The sequence below is a fragment of the Dermacentor variabilis genome, chromosome 1 (assembly GCF_050947875.1).
Source record: "Dermacentor variabilis isolate Ectoservices chromosome 1, ASM5094787v1, whole genome shotgun sequence".
NCBI classification, from domain to species: domain Eukaryota; kingdom Metazoa; phylum Arthropoda; class Arachnida; order Ixodida; family Ixodidae; genus Dermacentor; species Dermacentor variabilis.
The window spans coordinates 102,365,371-102,387,312 of NC_134568.1; the positions used below are offsets into that span (position 1 = coordinate 102,365,371).

Below are 21,942 nucleotides of genomic sequence, written 5' to 3' on the forward strand. Positions count from 1 at the left end.
GGGGTTGCAAGTGCTCATATATGCGTGTGCTACTGTTCTAATGTTTGTCAGGTTGTCTCCCTTCAGTGTACCTTCTCTTAATCTTATTAGTCTTCGTTTTAGTTTTCTTCTGATATTTACATATGTTGCATTGCTTTTGTATTTCTTTTTCATGTGTGCGTGTGCATGTATATATATACGTACATATGTAAATATTTATGTATTCTGCCCCTCCTGCTTGGGCCCTCATTTGGGCCTGCAGTATTGTATAAACAAATAAATGGACGTAACCTCAGAGCTGCAGTCTGTATGCCTAAGTGCTACCCACCAGTTGGTGAAACAGCACAGGATTTCCAGAATTGAGGCAGTTTTGATCTTAGACCTTCGACAGGTGGGCACCTGTCGATCATGTGGTGTACAGGCTGCTTAAGTAGACTTATCTTTGAAGTTTGTTGGTGTGCACAGCTGCATGTAGTGGCATGAATAACTGGGCACAGTGTCATACATGCACAAATAAGCAGTATGGTACAGATGTGCACGGTGGAGGAGCAATCTAAAGGAGGCGGCATTGAGGTGCAATTTGGTCCTTTGTATGGAACAGCATAAATACCAAAGTTGACATTTTCACTTGCCAACATATGGTGCAGATATTTGAACTTGGAAGGCATGTTGCACCCTGGATTTTTCCTTTTATTCTACCTGGCGGAGTGCAGTGTCCACAACTATTTTACGAAACGCCAAGTTCTTCATCAAGAACACACCTCAGTCCTTCAAGGCAAGGCACTACAATTGTGTGTAAAGTTGACAAGCAGGTGGCCCTGTACCTGTTGCAGGGTTGAAAAATGTGCGAATAGATAACTTAAAATAAATTTCCTAAAGGTGCATCTCATTTTGGCTTTTTGTTTTCTGCCTTCTTTTTTGAGCACGAACTTCACTATATATAACTTGTCACATTTGTGCTGTCAAAAAAATGCTATGCTTTTTGAGCACTAGTTGCTGAATTTCTCTTGCTTTTTGCTCTGTGACAGTACCAATTGAACCATACGGATGTGCCAGATATAGTGGCTTATCCCATAGTTGTATATGAATGGGGTTGGCTGTTTTCTTTATCTCTTGCTAATTTAGCAAGTTTTTCTTTAGGTGACACTCCAAAAAAGCAGGCCAAGAAGACTGCTGCTAAAGGTGATTATTGATCTTACAGTTTCTTAGATTATGTAGTGTGTGGGTAGAGCTCCTGGCTTTTTGTTCATGACAGGAGATTTTCTGCATTCAGTGAAGCTAGAAATGCTTAGGCATCACTTAGACTGAACAAAATAATTTCTGTTATAGGAAGCCTATGTTCCTGCAGTCAACTTGAATTGGCCAATTACTGTTTGTGATTGAAGAGTTCTAGCCATACTTACAGTGCATAATGATTAGTGATCTAACAAATGTATGTGTAATGCAGTTGTAACTTTTCATAACTTTCATGTGAAAATAAATTTTTAGGCATATCCTTTTTAGTAAATCCAGATTCATCTCCGACATTACAAAGTGTAAACTATATAGAAAGTGTGGAGAGTAACTTTGTGACCACCCTCCAGATTGAAGGTCTCTGATTAACATATGCTCTATTACTTCAGCTTGCTCTAGTCTAAAAATTTTTATGGTTATGTGCATTGGTGGAATGCAATTTCTAGTGCTGACTAATGGTGCATGGTTTTAAAGGTGTGCATTGATAAGCTAAGCAGATATCGAAGTGTATGGAGTTCTGTGCTTGTCTTATGCATAAAGGTGTAGGATAATTGCATGGTCAAGATTCGCTCTATGGCCTTGTCAGTCTGTAAACTATTTTTTCTCTGCATCTAAGAAGCCCATAGAGCATTTATTGCAATTTGTGTAGCGCACTTGTTGCTGACGTTTGCCTTTTTCTAGCACGACGTGACTGGTAATATGTGCTCTCTCTACAGACAAGAAGGCTGCAAAAAGTGGCAAACGGAAGGCAGCCGATGACGAGCACAGTGCTGGAGGCAGCGACGCCAAGAAACTGAAGCTAGAAGGTGCAGTTATAAGCCTTTTAAAGCTTGCTGATTCGTAGCTTCAGGCACTTGTCCCAAGTTTTTGTTCAGGTATTCATGAAGAATGGTGTTTCTTAGTAAACCCAGTTGTAAAACTAATGCCATTTGCTCACGTGTGGCTTATGTAGCTTTCAGGGCTCATATAAGGGCATTTTACTGTATTGCTGTGTACTATATAGAGAGTTTTAGCAGTGCCACATTACCGTATGGAAAGTGCGGTATACGGTACGGTATTACTGTTCCATACGAACCTACCGCAATGACCGAAGACGTTTTAACTGCATGTGTGGCTCAATGCGTACGGTGATGTGTTGATGATAATGGCTAACATTCAGGCCTTGCAGAGTAAAGAATTATGTGCTGGGTGCGAAATATTCATTTTGACAAATAATAAACCGCTTTAGCTCATCCACATGCACATATTGTTCTTTATGGAAGGGCCGGGTTACGGCAAATGTGGATGCCAGTTGGAAAGCTGGTAGGCGCTCTGTCCCCTTTCCTTTCTTGTTACTGTATGTGTTCGCGCCTAGTACCTAAGATGATCTTGTAACACTTTGTCATATTTGTCATACAAGAGGTGAAACTTTTTTTTTTCTGTTGGGTGTTTTTGTCTCGGCATTATATATATATATATATATATATCGTAAGAAGCCTACAAATGTTGACACCAAGGACAACATAGGGAAATTACCTGTTCTTAATAAATGAAATAAGCAATAAATTAATGCAAATGAAAGTGGATGAAAAAACGACTTTCTGCAGGTGAACGATCCTACAACCGTCTCATGATGGCTTCTTATATGACTAATAAGAATGGGGCCCCTCAGTTAACCCCCTTTCTTCTCATTTACATTTATTTATTTTTATTTAAAAATGTCCTTACAGGCCTCGTATGAGGCATTGGGTTAGTGGAGCGTTACAGAAGAATTAAGAGTATATAGAACACACACTCATAAGGACTTAAATTTCGCTGCTGCTGACACTTCACACCAGCAGATAAGTAAAATATTGTTTCTGCAATAAACTCTCTCTAGATGGTGCCACCAACCCGAAGGTTTTTCCCCTTTTTTTTGTTTTGTTTTAGTTGATATTAGCATTTTTTAAAATCTTTTTTCTCATTCGACCTGAGTATATTTCTCACCTGTTACGAAGGGTACAACCACAAGTTCAGTTCAGGTTTATGCTTCTGGTTAGAAAGCCTGTCATACCTGCTGTCATTTCGTTGCAGAAGGTATTAGCTCGTGCCTTGGTCTTACCATAGTGAAAAATACATGCGAGACGCAGACATGCACGGCATCGACTCTGGCTGACACCAGTTTTTTGTTATGTTTTGTGATGATATGGCTTGGCTCGCAAAGCACAACGCGAGCTGAGCTTTACAGACTCATCATCTAGTATGCCATACGAAAAGTCCATATGGTAAGGTGGTTCCATAGCGGTAAAGTGCGCAGTCCCCGGCCAGTACAGTATTACTTCTCTTGTGTATCCAATCTTAGCTTCAGACATTCAGCTTGCTTAAAAAAAGGTTTGCCTCTTTTTAATTCCTTGTATTTCTCATATTTACAGACTATGTTCCAGAGTCTTGCATCGACAGCCAAGGTGAGTATATTTGGCAGTCCTAGGTCTACTAATTCGTGTGGCCTGTTTTCTCCAATTTGTGAACATAGAAACTAAAGCAGAGGTTGAATGTAGTTGTACTCTGCATTAATGTAATCACTTAGGAAAGTGAAAGCACTTGATTTTGTGATAGTTTTGTTTGTGCATTGAGACAGCAATGATGAGGAATGCAATGCTAAACTATAGTACACTGCAAAAAATTCATTCATTCTCAAGTTTATCCAGAACTGCATGACAGGAAAAAGTTGCCCCAAAGTGTTTGTTGGCAGTGGCGTGGAGTGGCATTCTAGCTTTCTCACTTTTGACGATCTCTCACTGTTCGCGTTACTGCGACGAATGTGTCGGTGTCTATGAGCTGCAGCATTCCTCTGATGTTATGCACATTGTTTTTGCGTGAAGCTGGGAATGTTGTCACCTGTAGATGCTGCCATGCCTGGCGGCATGTGAAATCTTGCAAGTGAATGTATCCCCGAAAGTAATCTGCCGAGAATATGACCCAGGAACGAGCAAATTCTGGCAGTGTTGAAACCACACGTGATTGGTGATGACTGCTGTGTCCCAGTGAAAACAATTTGTCCATAGGACATTTGAATCGTGTTTCAATGTCCATGCACGATTTTGGATTCCAATAGAACATCCGCTGGTCATGCAGTGCGCTTGTTGGAAAGCCTAGGAGAATGAGTCTGCTGCCCTTCTGCACATGTACCTGAAGGCGTAACCTGTGCACGCACTGCATCTGTTCTTTGCATGAGTGCTCTTCCCATTGCACCAGTTGCACTGCGTGTGCTGCGACCTTAATTGATAGTATGGCAGAATTTAAGACCTTGGCACATGTCCATGAAATGTGTGCAGCATGTCCTTATAATGCCCCCTGGCGCACATGCAAGGGATGTCTGCAGGACACTGAAAGTGCAGCCGAACACATCCACAGGACGTATTTGCCACATCCCTAGGATATCCATGTCCTGGCAGTAGATGTCCGTAGGATATCCATGGGACATCATTGTTGTCGCTGGGGTATTGCCAAAACCAGTGTGCTTGAAGCAGGGACCATATCCTCGGATGAAAACATGGTTTCACTCCCAGCCTTACTGTTTACGCCATGATCTTTCTAGAGAAGTGCTCACGTGTGATAATGCAAATAAAGATTTCCTTAAAAAATTTTTTTTGCATTACTTCCTTAACAGAAAAAAGAGACAGCTGTAGCCTCGTCATCACCATGGCACGGGGAGCTCGGCCAGGTGACATCACAGAACTGTCGGGCGACATCATCAACCTCGTCATTAAGGGAGAGTGAGTTGGCTTGGGGTTTCTTCCCTAAAGTAGATGTGGCTTCTGGATGACTACGTGTGTGCTATTCTGCAGAAGCACAAACACAAGGGTTGGGGTAAATTGATCTGTTAAAAATTCAAAAAAATTGTGTGAACATGATGTGGCCAGAATGCATTGTAATGGGTGTAAGCTTGATGCTTAAAGTAACTCGTATTATATGAGTAAAGCTGTGTGCACCTGCGTGGGACAAAGGGCAGGCACATGCAGGTGTTTGTAAGGATATTTCCATGTTGCTGTAGCTGATGCAGCTGTTAGTTTCCTAGTTTCATGCCATGGCCAAATGCATTCCTTGTAGCACTGATTTGTGCAGCGAGCTCTGTTTACTGTATGGGGCAGTGAAAGTTAGCGTCCAAGCAAAAAGCTCCAACCTGAATATGCCCAACTATGTCTTAGGGGGAGCGGGTCTTGGACAGAAAAATTACGGGGAAAAAATCACTTTTTTTTTAAACATTATTTTTGGATTCTGCTGTGTCTGATGCATTATCCCAGAAATTTTCCCGCATCTTGGACCAATATCTTGGTTGTAATAGCCGTTTATATCATGACAGCAAGCTTTATTTTTTACTGATAAATGCGCAAAAAAAGGGCCTTTTTCCGTGACGCTTGGTTGCCGTTTGAAGTTTCTGTCGCAGCAATCTGTCTTGTTTGAAAGCTCCTACTCTTCTCATATATTTTTCGCGCTATTGTTACTCTGCGCGCTAAAAAACAAACAGCGAAAAGGTTGTCCCGATGCGCGATTCTATTAGTTGATTGAGGCACATGACCGTAAGCACGCCATGCCATTGGCCGATTTTCACCCTCGTATGCTCGGGCGTATGAAACTCTGCACAAAACGATGTCAAATTCAGTTTGCTACAAGCCATAAATTGGCAAGAAGAAACGAGGGTTGTTGAAGCTTTTGAAAGTGTGAATTAGCTTTGGAAGATGCCGGCCGTAGTTTGCTACCTGGGCGGAGTGCTGCCGAAGCCTCCCCCCATGGCTGCGAAATAGGCTTAGCAGATGAAAGCTGTACTGGCAGCGGTTGGTGTTCATGCTGTATTCTAGCACAACTACTGAAGCCCAATGGTTTGGTGAAAGTGAAGACCTAAAAAATGCCAAGGCATTGTTTCCATGCCGGCTACCAAGCGAAAATCAGATTTTTTGGCCTATGTTGGTGCAGCCGCAGCTGGCACTGATGCCATGGAGACCCTTCATTATAGTAAGATTGGATTCTATAAATGCTCTGCCTTCTTGTGTGAAGCACAAGTTGCGTTGCGGCAGTGGGCAAAGATGAACGTGATTGCAGTAGGGTGAATGTGGTCTCGCCATAGTCATCTTGTGTGCAATTCGCAGTGATGCCACATTGACGTCGAGTTCGCTGCACGTGAGCGGTGGCCAAGCGTGCATTCCGTTCCTCGTGAACAGTCCCGTTCACAAAATGCGGAGCACTGGTAATCGGCAAACGGCATTAAATGACATTTTTTTGCAATTAATGATGCTCTTCTCGTGCGCAATCTGCGGTGATGCCGTGTCGGCCAAACGTGCAACCCATTCCTTGTGAACAATCTCGCTGTGCAGGGCACCGGGAATCGGCAAGCAGGTGGATTTTTTTTTTTTTTTTCGGTAATAAATGTTTCATACTGCAGCATACATACTAGGGCATGTGCCAGGGGCATACTAGCCTGTTACAAATAGAGTGGTCTGTCTTTTGCAATTTTCTCAAAACAAGCCTTTTTCTCAGCCTGCTTTTTGGTGCAACGATATATTTGGACTTAAGACAGCTAGCACTTTCTTTTATTTTTATTTTTTTCAGCACAAAGCTAAATGTTGGGAAGGCAATGCTGAGAGCAGATTTTTCATTTTTCAAGTGCACAAAGCACTGCGCGCCACCCTTATTACTGTCGCTCTAATCATCTCGCACCATAAACAGCATCTTCAAGCAAAAAAAATGTGGGACGCTCAAAAGTTTTTTGCAAGCATGTCACAAGTCACTCGCGCTGAGGAAGTCTTGGATATGCCATTTATAATGCTAAACCTCAATGCCCACATTTCTGAACATGCAGTGGTGCCTCCCGAGCATCGAAGTGATTGTCGTGCATTTTTATTTAGGAAGAATACGGGCTGGACATTGTGGTAGTAAAGAAGCCTGTACTGAAACTGCCGTGCCGACGCCAACATGCCTGGACCGCAATCATGCGTGAATGCACCTCGTATGTCGGTTAATATGTGGCATTCAGTTGTCAATTTTGTCAAATTTGTACGTGGCTCTCAGCTTGCAGAACTTAGGACTTTACAAGTTGGTTCCCGCTCACGTTTTGCAAACTGCTCACAAGCACGAAATGTGCTCAGTGCTGCCGCCCTAGGATGGCAGATCACACTGTGCTTAGTACTGCGCATCACTGCCACATAGGTCTCTTCCAGACTGCCAAATTATTTATGTGGCGTGCAATGGGTTGGTTAAATCAGGGTGTCTACTAACCGGGAATTCTCGGGGATTTTGAGTAGTCTGGAAAAAGTCAGGGAAAGCTCAGGGAATTTGGGCCTCTATCAGGGAAAATTGGTGGCAATTTTATTGAAAGGGTCGAAAGTCGCCGTAATGCTGGCTCGAGTAGCAGACAGGAATCGTAATGAATAGTCTTTGACGCCCTGTTGTCGGCAGGAGGAGTTGCCAGTGTACAGTCAACGAGCTACATTCCGGATTCCCGATAATTTGGACGGCTTCGCGGCACTGCCATGTACCCCATAAAGTCAACATATCAGAACGTGTGAAATTTCCGATGCAAGAACTCTTTACCCTCCGATTTTCCGGACGTTTTGCCATGACCGCAGGTCCAAAACGGCAATAATCAAAGGCACCACCGCTGCCGTTTTGATTACTTCACTACCTTAAACCAGCACTCTCGCACGCAGATCCGCTGGCACGTGTTGCCACCACTGCGGCAACGCTAGGCCTAGCTGCTTCGACGTTCGCTATGAAGCTTCTTGCCATTGGGTGCCGAGTTTTTTATTGAAAGAATTAGCTGATGTCAGCAATGGCACGGACTCCACCTTTGTGGTCCTCGCGATTGGCTTAGAAACTTGGAAAACACGGTGCGTTGCATAATGCTGGCTCCTGTAAGTGAGCTTCGCCTCTATACAGAAATGTTACTTGGTAAAGCTTACGGAAAAGTATTGCAGTGAAGCATAACAAACATGGGAAGGGGCTATTGCCACGGAACACAGTATGTATTAATTATAGACGTGGGCACCTGGTATTTCCTGTCACAGTATGAGCACCGGTATGCCTAGTAAGTGTACCGACAGACCTTCAGAGCATTTTCGAACGTGCCTGTGGCGGTTTGAGCCCCTAAGGGCAGTAAATGACACACCTTAATTTTTTTCCAACTGGCCGATTTTTTGGACGTTTTCGCGGCCCCTAGGGAGTTAAAAAAATCGATCGTGGACTGTGCAACTGTTCAAGATGCTTCAAATGGTCCTTGGGCGAATGAGTGGTGGAAGGCGGACAAGAACAGAAGTGACCTATGCATTGAGGAATAAATGGGAAAGGAAGCTTGCTGCCGCCGTTTTGAAGGAGCTTGAGCTCAAAAAATGATGTTTTGGCTGATGCCGAGATGCAAATGTCCCTCATCCAAACCAAAATAAACTCTTTAAAGCAGTGAAACACAACACTGGCATCGTGCGCGGGCTGAGAGTATGTCAGGACTGTTGAGGTTGACTTACGAGCTGTTGAGAGAGAATCACAATTGTGACAGAGTTCGGGCCTCATCCCACTGAGGTTGCTATCAGTTCATAGAAATAGCTCATAGAAAATATTTGCTTCTATATGCATCTCCTTTTTATTCATATTTGATAATGTCTGACCCCATTTGCAATTTTTTTCGAAGACACTTTATTTGCTGTGCATTTTACTAACCCTTGCCTTCTATTCTCTTTTTGAATAACATAAACACATGTCTTTAGTATTCGAATTGGATTAAGTCGCTTTATTTTTTTCATGTGCTTACTAGAGAGTGACAGCATCAGGTGATATGGTTTCAGCCCGTCTTGACATAAAACAATAGTTCTGCATCACTTGGGGAAATTCGCAATGGTGCTCAGGAAAAACCTGGAAAACTCAGGGAATTTGGAAATGTCAGCTTGGTAGACACCTGGTTAAATCCAAAATGCAATGCAAAATTTATTCTCTCAAGTGAATTGTGGAAGTGAACGCAGAAAAACAGGATAGGGTTGGTTTGCTCAGATTACTTATGGAAGCCTAAAATGTTGTTCGTGACATCCAGCCGACCTACAATACCTGCTACAGGAAGGGGGGTAGCGGGTCTTGGAGACTGTGCTGATGCATAACCTTGCCAATTTTCATGCATCCTAGATCGGTATTTTAGCCGTAGCAACATGTTATATTGGATCAGAAATCAAAATTTGTACCTATGGAAGCGAAAATAACGGGCTTTCTCAACAGTGGTGCTGTCATTCTAGGTTCCATATTGCAGCCATTTTGGTCTCATTTGAAAGAGCTGCACTTGGAATTCCACCACTCGGAATTTACGTAGAAAATCTGCACAAAAAAAAAGTCGCACCACGTGAGCCTATTCGCGGAGCGAATGCACATGACTGAATTACGCCTTCCGATTCAGACCTTCCATGCCGTCTGCTGTGCACTCTTGATGGTGAGTTGACGTTGCCATCTTGATCGCAACTCCACAGAAGTTCGGCAAAACAAAACTGAAGATGACATTCGAAAATGGCTGCTTCTGTCCATAAGGACTGTGCATTGTGGCGGTGTATTGGCATGGGGGGGGGGTACCAAGCCATGAGAAGTGCACTGCAGCCATCAAAAGTGAATTAAGGCTGGGTTCTCAGCACCATATAATCTGAAAACTCTGCAGTGTACATACATTCGGGAAGAAGCACAAAAAACTAGTGGGAACTGAGGTCATGGCTTGGGTTCATCACAAGTGATCCAAGCCCAAGACAGCGTGGCCATGGAATTATATATTGAAATGCTGATTTCTGCACCCGTTATGGCGGCGACCTCGGACAACGTCGGTGATCAGCAAGGTGGCACAACAACCTACAAAACATTCTTTGACGAGCACCATTGCACACTACAGCGGGAACAGACTGAAGATTATAATGATCTGCAGCTGTTAATGCAGATTATAATGATCCGCGAGTGAGTGCAAAATACGACGGTGTGCAATTACTGACCCACAGAGGTTTTAGCCACTTTCTGAGTTTCGTTAACTCTGACCCACAGAGGTTTTAGCAGTTTTCTCAATTTCGTTTTTTCGTAGCCTTACAACCTCCTGGCAAGCTTTTTTCAGCTTTTATACACTCAATTTTGATCATTTCAAAATCTTGATCACTAGGCCTAACACGCCATCGGGATCTTCGGCGGCGCTCGACTATTGGAGCGGGCGGGCTAAATATAGTCCGACGTAGCGTGAGCATGCGCACAAGTTATGTCACGTTGGCGAGAACAGCATTTATCCTTAGACCAATGGTTCGACACACTGGTGCAGCCAGCGTAACCGAATGCTGCCAACGGACTCCGACGCACCGAGCGATGCTTGCCTGTGCGCCGATAACGGCTGGGCTGTTAACGCGCCTTATCAATGTCGTTGGGAAGCGGTGCCGCGGAGTGTCAATTTTCAGCGTTGTATGCTGACTTCCTGTTATTTTTTTCTTCTAAATTTGAATTTTGTAGCGATCTTCAGAGTCGAGGTCAGCGTAGCTGTCAGCGTGGGAAACCTCATTGGCACGAACGGCGTGTGCAGAGCGGTCACAGTGATCGCGGAGTCTAGCCAATGGCGTGGATAGCTGAGGGTGGCATGCCTTCCGACCAATTACAGCACGCGTTGGGTCCTCTTTTTGAGGCGGAATTTCTTCACTGCCAGTGTGCGGGCGGAGCCAGTGGTGGCGAAAAAATGAAGACGAGAGACTGCTCTTTCAAATTATATACGGGTCGGCGCGACTAAACGACTGCGGGGGCCGCCACGCGTCGTGAAAAGCGTTTTACGGGAACTTTGGCTCATATTTAGCCCACTCTGGTGCCAAAGCTTTATATCATGGTTAAAATATTGATTTAGAATCCGCAAAATTGGGTGAAGTGGTAGAATAATAATCCCGAAAATACCATATTCAAAATACGTATTTTCACGATTTTTCTGGTGACAAACCCGTGTCCTCCCTTAATGAGTGCAAAAGGATGGCAAATGTTACTTTGTGAAGTTAGAAATTTTTAGAAAGCGTGGAATAAAAAAAGTGGTTCTTCTCAGTCAATGCAAATGAGAACTTTGAAGCTTCATAACTTTTGTTCTAGGAAAGCTAGAACCATAAAATACTCTTGATGCGCTCTTTGATATCTGTAGAAACCAATGACATTCAATTCAGCAGGATCTGTGCAGACAGTTTATTAAAAATGATCAGATGACATCTTTGTAAATGATTAATTAAAAAATTAATGGCATGGTGTCCATAAAAACTGCTTCATAATTGAAATGAGCACATGAAAATAGTCATTGAAGTTTTCATCACCATAACTTAAATGATAAAACACAGTCACCGACCGTTTATTCGGACCTCACGGGGTCTGCGGAAATGTCGAAATAAACAGGTGTCCGAAAAAGCGCATTAAGAAAAAAAAAAGAAATCCTTTATTTCCACGCACTTATCGGGCTCGGCAGTAGGCTTGAAGAAATTGTGAATGCGCTGTTGCATGCTGTTCAGTTTACGCGCAATCGGGTAAGCCTGAATCTCTGAGACGGTCGTACGGTCACTATAGGTGGCTGAAAGCACAGTCACTGCTTGTGCACGCTCCACATACGACAGCAGCGTAGCACATGGTGCGTCATCTTCCGACTTGGAGTCATCGTCCGGCGCTGCAGCAAAAACCTGACGAATGATCTCGCAGTCGTTGAGTTCTGCGCATGTCAGTACAGCAGTGTCAGCACCTGTGAAACTCAAATGAGACGGTGTCCGGAATCGCAATGCAACCACTGCGCAGGTCTCGGCAGAACATTTTCGACGTCAGTAGGGAGCACATCGGAAGGCGACAAATCCTAGGCCTCCCGCCACCCGCTTCCTGGCATTCCCGAGCTCATTCTGCGTGGGCACTGTCGGCGCCATTAGACACTTGACGCGATGTTTCGGTATGCCGCGTTGGATCACCAAAACCTCGACACAGCACACAAAGCAAACACCACCATGCCGACACCAGTCGCACAAACGAAAAACGTGGCCTACTTTCAGCGTCGTGCGTGAAGAAACAAATCGGCTGCTGGATTGTTTTGACTTGGCTTACTAAGCTGAAACCGGAACTGCTGTAGAACCACTCTATCGAACCAGGCAGAAACGATGATGATGAGCAGGGATTTGCAGTAGCGCCACTTCGTGGGCCAGCAAGGAGGCTCCATTCATAACAAAAATGGCATTCAGCAGGTCGAGCCATCCAGCGGTCAGTCGGTGCATGGTGCTCTCGATTGAGTTGGCTCAAGGAGTGTCCGAACTTTCAGCAGTTGTTATACATTATGGTCTATGGGGAGAATGGTGGTGCCGCGAAGCAGACAGAATAATCGAGCATGTCTGAATTTTTGGAGTCCGAAAAATCAGTTGCTGACTGTACTGAAATATAAGTAGAACTGAGTGTTAAATACCATTGGGTTATTTTTGCAAGCTTATAGGCAAAGGCTTAACTGTGTTTTGAGTATAGTTCTGGAACTAAATTTTTTAAGTGGATACTATACCTAAAAAATTTCTGACTTGTTTCTTACAAGTGCTTTGTAGCCTTCACAAAGCACTTTTGCTGAAATAGCTAGTGCACACTAGCCGTGTTTATTCCATTGGTGCTATTCAGAGTGTTGCCATTGTTCCATGCATAATAGTGTTTCATGTGTTGTGCACCTGTGTGAAGTTGAACATTTTGTTGATCAATTACGTTCCAATTGCTAGTGTAGTATAGATATTGAGGTCTGTGAAATGCTCCTCGGGAGAAAATGTCTCACTCTGCATATGGGGTATCTGCAGGAAAGCCTTTGCACGCTATGTGGATGCCGAAGCAGCAGCAGCCAACCTGAAGCTGCTGGAGAAGGAAGTTGGGAATGGCAAAGTGACACGAGTTGAGAAGTGCACATCGCATGAGACAGAGACACAAGACAACCTGCTGGATGTGTTCCGAGTGCCTTTTGAGTGCACTGTGAGTCGGCTCAAGGAACTCTTTCCTGGTGCCAAGGTCTATGTGCTCAATGATGGGTGAGTTTCTGCCATTTTAACATTCTTTGATGGGGCACAAGCCAACAATTGTAATTTATGCTGATATCGAATCTGAAATTAGTTCAGTTGTCCGTTATTGCTTTTGATTTACAACAGGCGGCATTCTCCAATTGTCTCCCACATAATTAAAATCAAATTAACCATGGTTCTTCAGTCATAATGCTAAAAAAAATCCAATTTTGTGCTTTAAAGTTGGTGTATATTTTCCTGCGCTGTACACGTAAGAAAAACTTGGGCATATTGCCTTACAAATGGCTTTTATAGAAGGCGAACTTAAAGGGACAGTAAAGGCAAATATTAAGTCAAACTATAGGGATAGATTAGAGAATCTCCAAGGTGCCAATATTATCGCGGACAGAACCTTCATAATTGTCAAATTGAGGTAAATGCAGGATGTGATTAGAGACTCCCCCGGGACATCTTGCCCGATCACGAAAGCACTTCTCAGTTAAATTCTGTCACTAGTGCTGAACCACTCGTTGCAAAAACATCCTTGAATTACAAGATGAAATAAAGGGCTACTTGTCCAGTTCTACTTCATTTTTAAAGAAAGAACTCATTGAAATTACCCTTGACAAAGACGCGGGCGGTCAAAATGTTTGTTTCGTGTTTCAGTAGTTTTGTTATGTAGTGCTGCGCTGGTTTTGCTGCCTCACAAAACTCGCCCAAACTGCAAGGAGCAGAGAATTCAACTTCCATGTGATGTCGCATGATGCTCGAACAGTCTACGCCACTTGACCAAAAAGTAGCTGCAGCGGCAAATCCACCGCTGTGTCTTGGCTCGCTGTTTTACTCGCCGATGGCAGTAAAAGGATGGTGATGGCGTATGCAATATCGCCGCTCCCCCGGTTAGGTGGTGGGAGATATGAATTTCAAAGAAGGTATTCAGACCCTTCAGATGCAATATTCTTGTAAACTAAGTATTTTCTTGGCAGGAAACAAGCGTTGCGAGGTTTCTGGAACGTCCACATAGACTTAGTGTTTGCCTTTAGTGTTCGTTCAAAGATTTTACGGGATGCAGAAAATAATGGACAGCCTTCTTGCACTCCTCACTGCTTCAGAACTTGTATGCAAAAACAATCCTACCTTCAATAATTACGGAATGGCGAAGATATTACCGACAGCAACTGCCAGAAAAAAAAAACTGAAAGATAGCCGAAAATTTTGTTGTTAGTCATAGCAAAAAGCCTCAGAGCACCTAAAATCTGCCGGGATAGTAGCCCTTTGCCAGTGAGGTCACATTCTTATGTTTCTATGCAATGCCTGGCCTTTCCTTTTTTTTTTTAAGCAGTATCAGCTTTTGGCAGTTGTCAAACTCCTTGCAACCTTATCAGCAGCCTGCAGTCGCATGCTCGTTCCATCTCAATCTAACGTTGGTCATGCTTTGTCGAGATTGACAGCATTCACTTCCATGTGTTGCCTGATCTGTATTTTTTGCCCTCCTTAAGGTACGGACACACTGGCATCAAAACACGCGCGGCACGCTGCCGGTGGCAAGAACGCCGTGCGGCAGAGAGGCCACATCGGTTGTGCGCGCGGCTGCCGCCGCGGAGTCACGTGACAGCGCTGATCTCGCCTTGTCTCCAACTGCGCGAGCATAGGCGCGCACTTTTTCCTTGCTCGGTTAGCAGACGCCAGCTCCTCGTCCCTCATCATCTACCGCGTTGATCGCGTTGATTCCTGCAATGGCAGATGCAGACGACGATGTTCTGACGACGTGCTGTTTGTCGCGGCTGGCTCGGAGCGCTCGGTCGTCGATCGTGGTTCCGCAGCCGCCGCTGGAAGTTCGGCATTAACCAAGAGGTGGCGCTTAGGAGAAAGCCCGGACGTCTCTCATTGGTTCGCGGCACGCGGCAAGCCGCCGAAAATGGCTCCTCGACCCATCCTTCGCGCGGCAGACCAAACCGCTTCCGCGGCAGGTTTCGCGGCACGTGGCGCGCCGCCGGAGGCGTGCCGCGCGCGTTTTGACGCCAGTGTGTCTGTACCTTTAGTCTTCTGCACTCATTAAAAGTTCGAAACTTTATTGCCTTTGCACCTGTCAAATTGCACAACTACGCTAAATAGCTTTGCCGCTTCAAAGAAAAAGTCAACACACATCCCCTTATCTTGTGCAAATGATGTCCCGATCACCTTTCGGCAGCAGATACGGCCCAGCAACTAAAGAAACTTCATATAACGCACGACATGCGCAAAACAAGAGCGCTTGTGATTCAGATATTCATCAAGTGGTAGGAGTGCGCAGCTCCTATTGTCCAGTGCCTATTTTATGCCTATTTCAACAATTTGGAATCGTCATCTATGTCGTTCGACCATGGGAGAAGCCACTCCAGCGTTCCTCTGTTATGCGCTGCTTGAGTCAGCAAGAATGTTGCACTACACACTGCTGGCAAGTGCTGGTCGGTGGTTACCATACTCATGGGTCAGCGGAACTTCATAAACACAGCATTTCTTTGCGCTGAAGGGACATAACTTAATTTTACGGCTTTTGTGGGGCTGATGTGTAGTCGTAATGCCGAGACTATGATGTCTAAGACCTAAGCAGAATACAGTCAACTTGTTAAAACAGATCCCGATAATCCGACAAAAAATGTCCATTTTATCCGAAGTCGGTAATAGCTGAAACTTTCCTTGCATTCTCCAACTTTTGAGTGAGTCACAATGTCCAAAGTAAAAAATTAACAAAAAAAGTTGCAGTCTCTCCAAACACGCAAAGCATCGATTGCAATAGCAAATTAAGCAATATAAGTGCCGCAGTAGCAGCTAGTGATAGACCTTCGTGCTGTCTCTCGCTTCAACGTGAACTAAACGCCGCAAGCACAGCGCATCCGAAGCTACCAGCACTGAGCGTGATTTGTCCACATTGCAGATCGCTTTCAAGATACCGTGGCTGTAGCGTAAGCAGCAGCCGCAGGAGTAGAAGTAGAACCCCCCCCCCCCCCCTTCCTTTCTCGCGTGTGCGATATTGAGCCGCTATCGTCAGCTGACCCTCGCAAGTTAGTTGCCAGGCTGTCGACAATGCAGAAGTATGTTTTCTATACCCAATTTTGAAAATTGTCGCTAATTTCGTCCCCTTTGGCTGATGGTCAGTTTTAGCAAGGTCCGTTAAAAGCCAACTTCGTTGCATTAGTAAAATAGGTAGAACAAACTAAGGCTGAAATATGGTCAGTTATATCCGAAAGTGTCTTACGTGGGTCCGTTGTAACGAGCGTAGACTGTATTGGCATGCCGCAGTAGTTTCGGATGTTAATGCATCAGGCCAACAAGAACACTTTGCTATCTTGTGCAGAATACGGTCATGTCCTGCTGGGAGTAAAATCAAAATGGTGGCTGTGCTTGCAGTTTCAAAAATAACAGGTGATCGGAACCGGGTGTCGTTTTGAAAGAGCTATATGCGACATTGCATTTCATTCTTTAGGCGGAAGTTTACAACAGAAATTTGGGCTAGATGCAGGAACGCACCACGAGCAAAAGTGAAACTGAAAATCTGGTATTCAGACCAAAGTGCTGCCGAATTGTAACTACTGACGCCAGCTTAATTGCTGTTAACTTTTGAGGGGTTTTAAGGGTGTTCATTATATCAGTACTTTGTTTATATAAGCTCACTTTTTTCTGAACTATTGGGCTGGTTTTAAAGAGGTTCGACTGTGTTTCATTTTGCGAAGTGCAAGTTTCAATCCCAATTGAGACCTGGGTTATTGCCAGTATCTTCCGAAATTTAACCAGTCTTTCTTTTTTCTCTTTGCTTTTAGGTTTGCACGGTTGCATTTTGACTCCTCTGAAGACCTGCTAAATGCAGTGCAGAACCCTGCATGCCATACCATTGATGGCAGCAGCATCCGTTTCAGCCTTGTTAAAAAGTTTGGACAAGGTATGTCCCCTCTAGTTTGACGTAGCTGTGCCATGTTAGTTCTTAGACCCAGGGTATAGCATACGTCATCATCGTAGAACCTGTTAAATCTGATTGACTTGCACCTTATGCTTTACAGGTGGGGGCTTTAGGGGTGGAAACCAGTCCCGAGGTGGCAACTCCCGGGGAGGACGGGGTGGCAATTCCTTTGGCCGTGGACGAGGCGGTGGAGGCGGCGGCGGAGGCGGCGGCTGGGGCAATAACAGCTGGGGTGGCGGCGGTGGCCGTGGGGGCTGGGGCAGCAGTGGCGGCAGTTGGGGTCGTGGCGGGGGTGGGGGCCGTGGAGGGGGCAAGTTCGGCGGAGGCCGAGGAGATTTTGGTGGCCGTGGTGGACGAGGGGGCGGCGGACGCTTCGGAGGCCGTGGTGGCGGCGGCCGGGGCCGGGGAGGCCGTGGGGGAGGACGTTTTGGGGGGGTGAGTGATAGTTGGCTGGAGTGCCTGCCTGCCTTCTGATTTCTCTTTTTCTTCTGACAGTGCTAGTCATTGCGTGTGTGCATCATGTGTGTGCATGGCGCGTTTGGTGTGACAGTGTAGAAACTTTCACGTCACTGCAACATGGTATACCGTATTGCAAAAAAAAAATATGCAGCTCTCAGTAGTGGCAAGTTTAGTCGTTGCATTTTTGCAATAGGGTGCACATTATAACAGTATGGCACCAATTAATTGGTAAGCGAAGGTCCTGTATCTGAAGCAAGGCAACAGCTGTGCCAACTGCACCATTTTGAAACGATAAGCTCGCTCATTTGGGCTATTTGATTACATTGACAATCATTGTTTATAGTTTCTGCATGATTTCTTCTCTGTTAAACTGCTCCAAATTTGGAATTGTGTGCTTCAAGATGTAGTTACCTCGTAACCTGCGCTAAATGCTAATTCAGCTGTTGCTCCCCTGATTATGTTAATGTTACTGCATATAGAGCAGCTGCAGTTGAATGAAATGGGAGAATCAATTTTTAATGGTTTCTCATATACAATGCAGGGGCTGCTTTAAGGTAGGAGTACATAGATGGTGCCAGTTTCATTATGCTGTAGTGGTCAGCATAAACTAGTATGCAGTCTTAAAAGTAATTTACCTATCTTTGGTGTAATAGTTTTCATCTTTATTTTAACTATGCCATATTGCTCTTTTTACTCGCATTGTAGGAGTATTGAGGTGTGCAGAGGAAATTTCATTTATGAAAGCTGGTCTAAATGTGGCCTAATGCTTGTTTGGTTGATGAAACCTAAATGTATCTTTTGGCTTGGGCGTGGATCAGTTCTCCCAGCACCTTTAATGCAGTGCACTGTTTTACGTTGCTTGTCAGATATCTGTGCCATTGCTAGTAGTGTCACTGAGGTTTTTGGCTGCAGCATCTGCATGCTGCTAATGTTCCAAGGCAATCTAAATGATTGAACTATTTCATGCCAGTATGGGCTGACAGCAACATGCCAAGTTGAACTTGGCCTGCTTGAAGTACTTGCTCTGCCAGTGCACGTTAGGCGGTGTGCAAGCAATTCAAAATAAGTTATAAAAGTGCATGCCTGCACTCATTACTATTTTTTTTTGTCGGCATTGTGCAATGGTTTTCCTTCTCTGGACTGATTTAGTTGGGCAGACTTTGGGCATGTTTTGATGTTAGTGCATGTGCTTCAGTCTTCAATGTTTTTACTGCTATTCTGAAAGCAGCATAACCTGAATGCTGCTTTGTGCATAATTGAATTGTGGCTGGGACTTGCTTCTTTGCATTTTCGTTTTTGTCCTGCATAAGCAGGCATAGCTTCTGTAGATATGCTCAGTTTCTGTGTAGACTTTTCTCTGTGTGCATACTTGTTTGCTTGTGTGAACTGAAAGCATGCTGGCACTGTTTCCTACTCTGTTCAGTCCTCTGTGATCTGGCTTCTATGATATAACCTCTAGTTGCTTGGATTTAGTGCTTCCTTGTAGCAATGTGCATGGCTGTCTTTCTCTCTTTCACTAAGGCACTGTAAAACCAGCGTTTTCACCAATGCTGTAAGAATTAACATTCATGATTTTAAGATACTTCTTTGAAGAGAGGCCAATGCAAATGGCATATTACCATTCCATTGAAAAGTGGGCCAATGCAAACTGCACATTACTTCAGCACTGTTGGCCGTTTGTCACAGGTTCAGTGCTAAGTGCTGTGAAGTGCTGTGAATGAAATGTGACTGATGAAGAAACTTTTCTAGGATTCATGTCCTGTGGAGTCCATTCAATGAATGCAATAAGTCCACAATGAAACTGACGTGGACTATGCCAGTGCAATGAAACCTGCCTGTGCCTGACATGGTTGACTCGCCATAACTTTAATCTTTACAGTTTTATTATTGAAGGGCCAAGTCTCCGCTGCTTGGACGGCAAGGTGCATGTAAGATTTCCTTGTTAACACAGCTTTCTTCGCGTTTTTCCTTCCTTGTGGCTGGTTGTGTGTGTGTGGAAAGTAAATGACGGGTTAGGTCTGTGTGTTTGCCGCTCGGTGGTGTGTGTCTGAGTGGTCATGTTTGTCAAGAGGTGGGGCACAGAGTGGCCAGCAGCTGAAAATTAGTACATAGTTTTGACAACGCTTTAGTAGTACTGTAATATGGGCCTCTGTAGCAGGGCAGTGTTGCATACCTCAATGGGTGTATGCTATGGAAGATGAATGCGTTTACTTAATACGCAATGCACTGCCAATGTACACTACAGTGAGCTCATTTGAAAACTGATGTACTTGATGGGAGCCTGTGTGTCCTGCCCAGAGTGTGATGCAAGAGTCACCAAGGAAAGAAAATCCTCAGTGTGGCCATAGGGGGCGGTAATGAGGCCAAGATCTGTTATGTTGCATGTTCACTGTGACGTGACACATTAGCACACAATTGGCTCTGAGCGTGCATGCGCAGCCATTGTGAAATGTGTGAGAGTGCCTGTTGATTGTAATTGTTTCCAGACCCCAATTTATATTTATGGCTGCAAGTATAGTGCCTTCATGAAACTTTGCTAACGTTAAAATTATGTTGGCTGGCTGGTGACTCTGTGCCTTTAACGAGAAGCTTTGTTTTAAGTGTACTGATCCTGTATGCCACTAATGTGTGGCTTTTTCAATCCTATTTTCAGGGTGAAGATTAGACATTGAAGACAACCACTACATCACCATAACCACCACCACCACCACATCTGTGACTAGCGTTCCTTGTTTTCATCGGCGCCATTTGTTTGTTTCAGTCTTCATTGAATTTCACATTGACCACTGCATGCACTGAACGCAAATGCCATTGCATGGCGTTTTCATGCTTGGCGTCATCCATGTGGTGTTATTAAAGGACTAAATAAGAACTGGTAGCACTCTTAGTTCTATTTGTCTTTGAAGATGTTGGGTTGGAGGCTTCTGAAATTATGCCCTTGTAATTGGTGATGGAAAAATGTTCACCACCTGACATCTTTGGTTTTTGTTTTCACGCATTTTAAAAATTAAGCGACTGACTTTCTCACAGTAGTGGAGCTGCATTTAATGTTGCAATTGTGTCTCGCTGTCTGCCAGATGCGAAAGTCAAGGGTAATATATAAGGAAACCGGTGTTTTTCGGAAGTAACTTCCAAAAGTAATATTGGCTCTGAGATTTGCTGTGGTGGAGGGTTTCAAAGATGACCACAATCGCCAAGGTGTTGCAAAAAGACTGACCTAGCATTTGTGTTAAAGCTTCAAGCCGATGCAGAAGCCACCCATCCTAGCCATCGCCCGTATAATTACCCAAAAGCAGGATCAGCCAAGAAAGCTAAAGAGGTCAGACACAAATTCCTAATGCAATCATTGATGCTGCCGGTAAGATTATGACGGCGGAGAAAATGGCTTTCGCAGTCGCTGTTAGTGGCTAGCTGTATTCCCGGCATAAGTGCGTTAAATGTTAATAGCCGGTGGTGCGCATGTTAGCCACAACTGCACCTAGTGGAAAGAATGCGGTACAGCTGTATCAAATGCGCCAAAACCGTAAAAGGGTCTCGAAGCTGCCACTGCTTCATTGTTGGCGCGGATGTACACGGCTGTTGCACATTAATGTTCGATTCTGTCAGGGACTTGGACAGTCTGGGTTATCTCCGGCGCCGAAAATGAAAAGGTCATGTGGCAAGAAAAGAACGGTAATATATTCTATACGTTCAAGACTCAAATTTCCAAAAGCAACTTCGAGCACAACGATGTGCAGATTTGTTGTACGAGGCATGTGAAAATATAAAGGAACGCACTGCAGATGTTATTCACGTCTTTTCGTCTGAAGCAAACGCTGGGTTGTGCACGCACTGTGGTGGAGACGGCACGAGCGCGTTTCGGAAGCTCCTGAATGAGCCTCTGTGGACAGACGGGTCATTTAATGAGCACCCCACTGAAAAGGGGTGCAGCCACTAGGCTCAATATTTTCAAAAATTTTGATATCAGACATAGTCTACATTTTTCTCATAGCCCTAACGTGCGAGTTTGTGCTCTTAGATGGCCCCTCGCCACGCCCCATAGCAGATTTGGATTATAGTATAGCTGGAAGTTGCTTGTCCTCTGCGGAAATGCATGTTTTCGCTTTATTACTGCAAGTCCTGGCATTAGGAGGACAAGTGCATTAAAGCACCTGCCGCGGCTACCTTATCCGCGTTTTTATTTTTAAATATCGTCTGAAAGCCATGGTACAGAAAATATGCAAATGTAGCTGGGCAGAAACGAGGTAACGTTTGTAAGACGCCCAGGGAAGTCGCACGAATATCCAATCGGGCAAGAGTTCAACGCGGCATAACATGGACACAGGGAGGTGGAAGGGGGAGGGCAAGCCGCTTTTTTGCGCT

General features: G+C 44.6%; 1 protein-coding gene across 2 annotated transcripts in view; it reads left to right on the forward strand.

Moving 5' to 3' along the window:
- LOC142582110 (uncharacterized) overlaps window positions 1–20,458 on the forward strand; it is a 35,728-nt gene extending 15,270 nt beyond the window's left edge. The window contains exons 4-12 of one of the 2 annotated variants that reach the window (XM_075691516.1): window positions 1,120–1,161; window positions 1,929–2,018; window positions 3,603–3,635; window positions 4,841–4,946; window positions 12,990–13,214; window positions 16,985–17,103; window positions 17,222–17,556; window positions 19,460–19,508; window positions 20,234–20,458. In XM_075691516.1, coding sequence (XP_075547631.1) covers window positions 1,120–1,161; window positions 1,929–2,018; window positions 3,603–3,635; window positions 4,841–4,946; window positions 12,990–13,214; window positions 16,985–17,103; window positions 17,222–17,556; window positions 19,460–19,471 — 962 coding nt within the window. In that variant the 3' untranslated portion in view covers window positions 19,472–19,508; window positions 20,234–20,458. The remainder of the gene's footprint in view (window positions 1–1,119; window positions 1,162–1,928; window positions 2,019–3,602; window positions 3,636–4,840; window positions 4,947–12,989; window positions 13,215–16,984; window positions 17,104–17,221; window positions 17,557–19,459; window positions 19,509–20,233) is intronic. The other variant, XM_075691519.1, reaches the window with a different exon arrangement.
- Window positions 20,459–21,942: the final 1,484 nt, after the last annotated feature.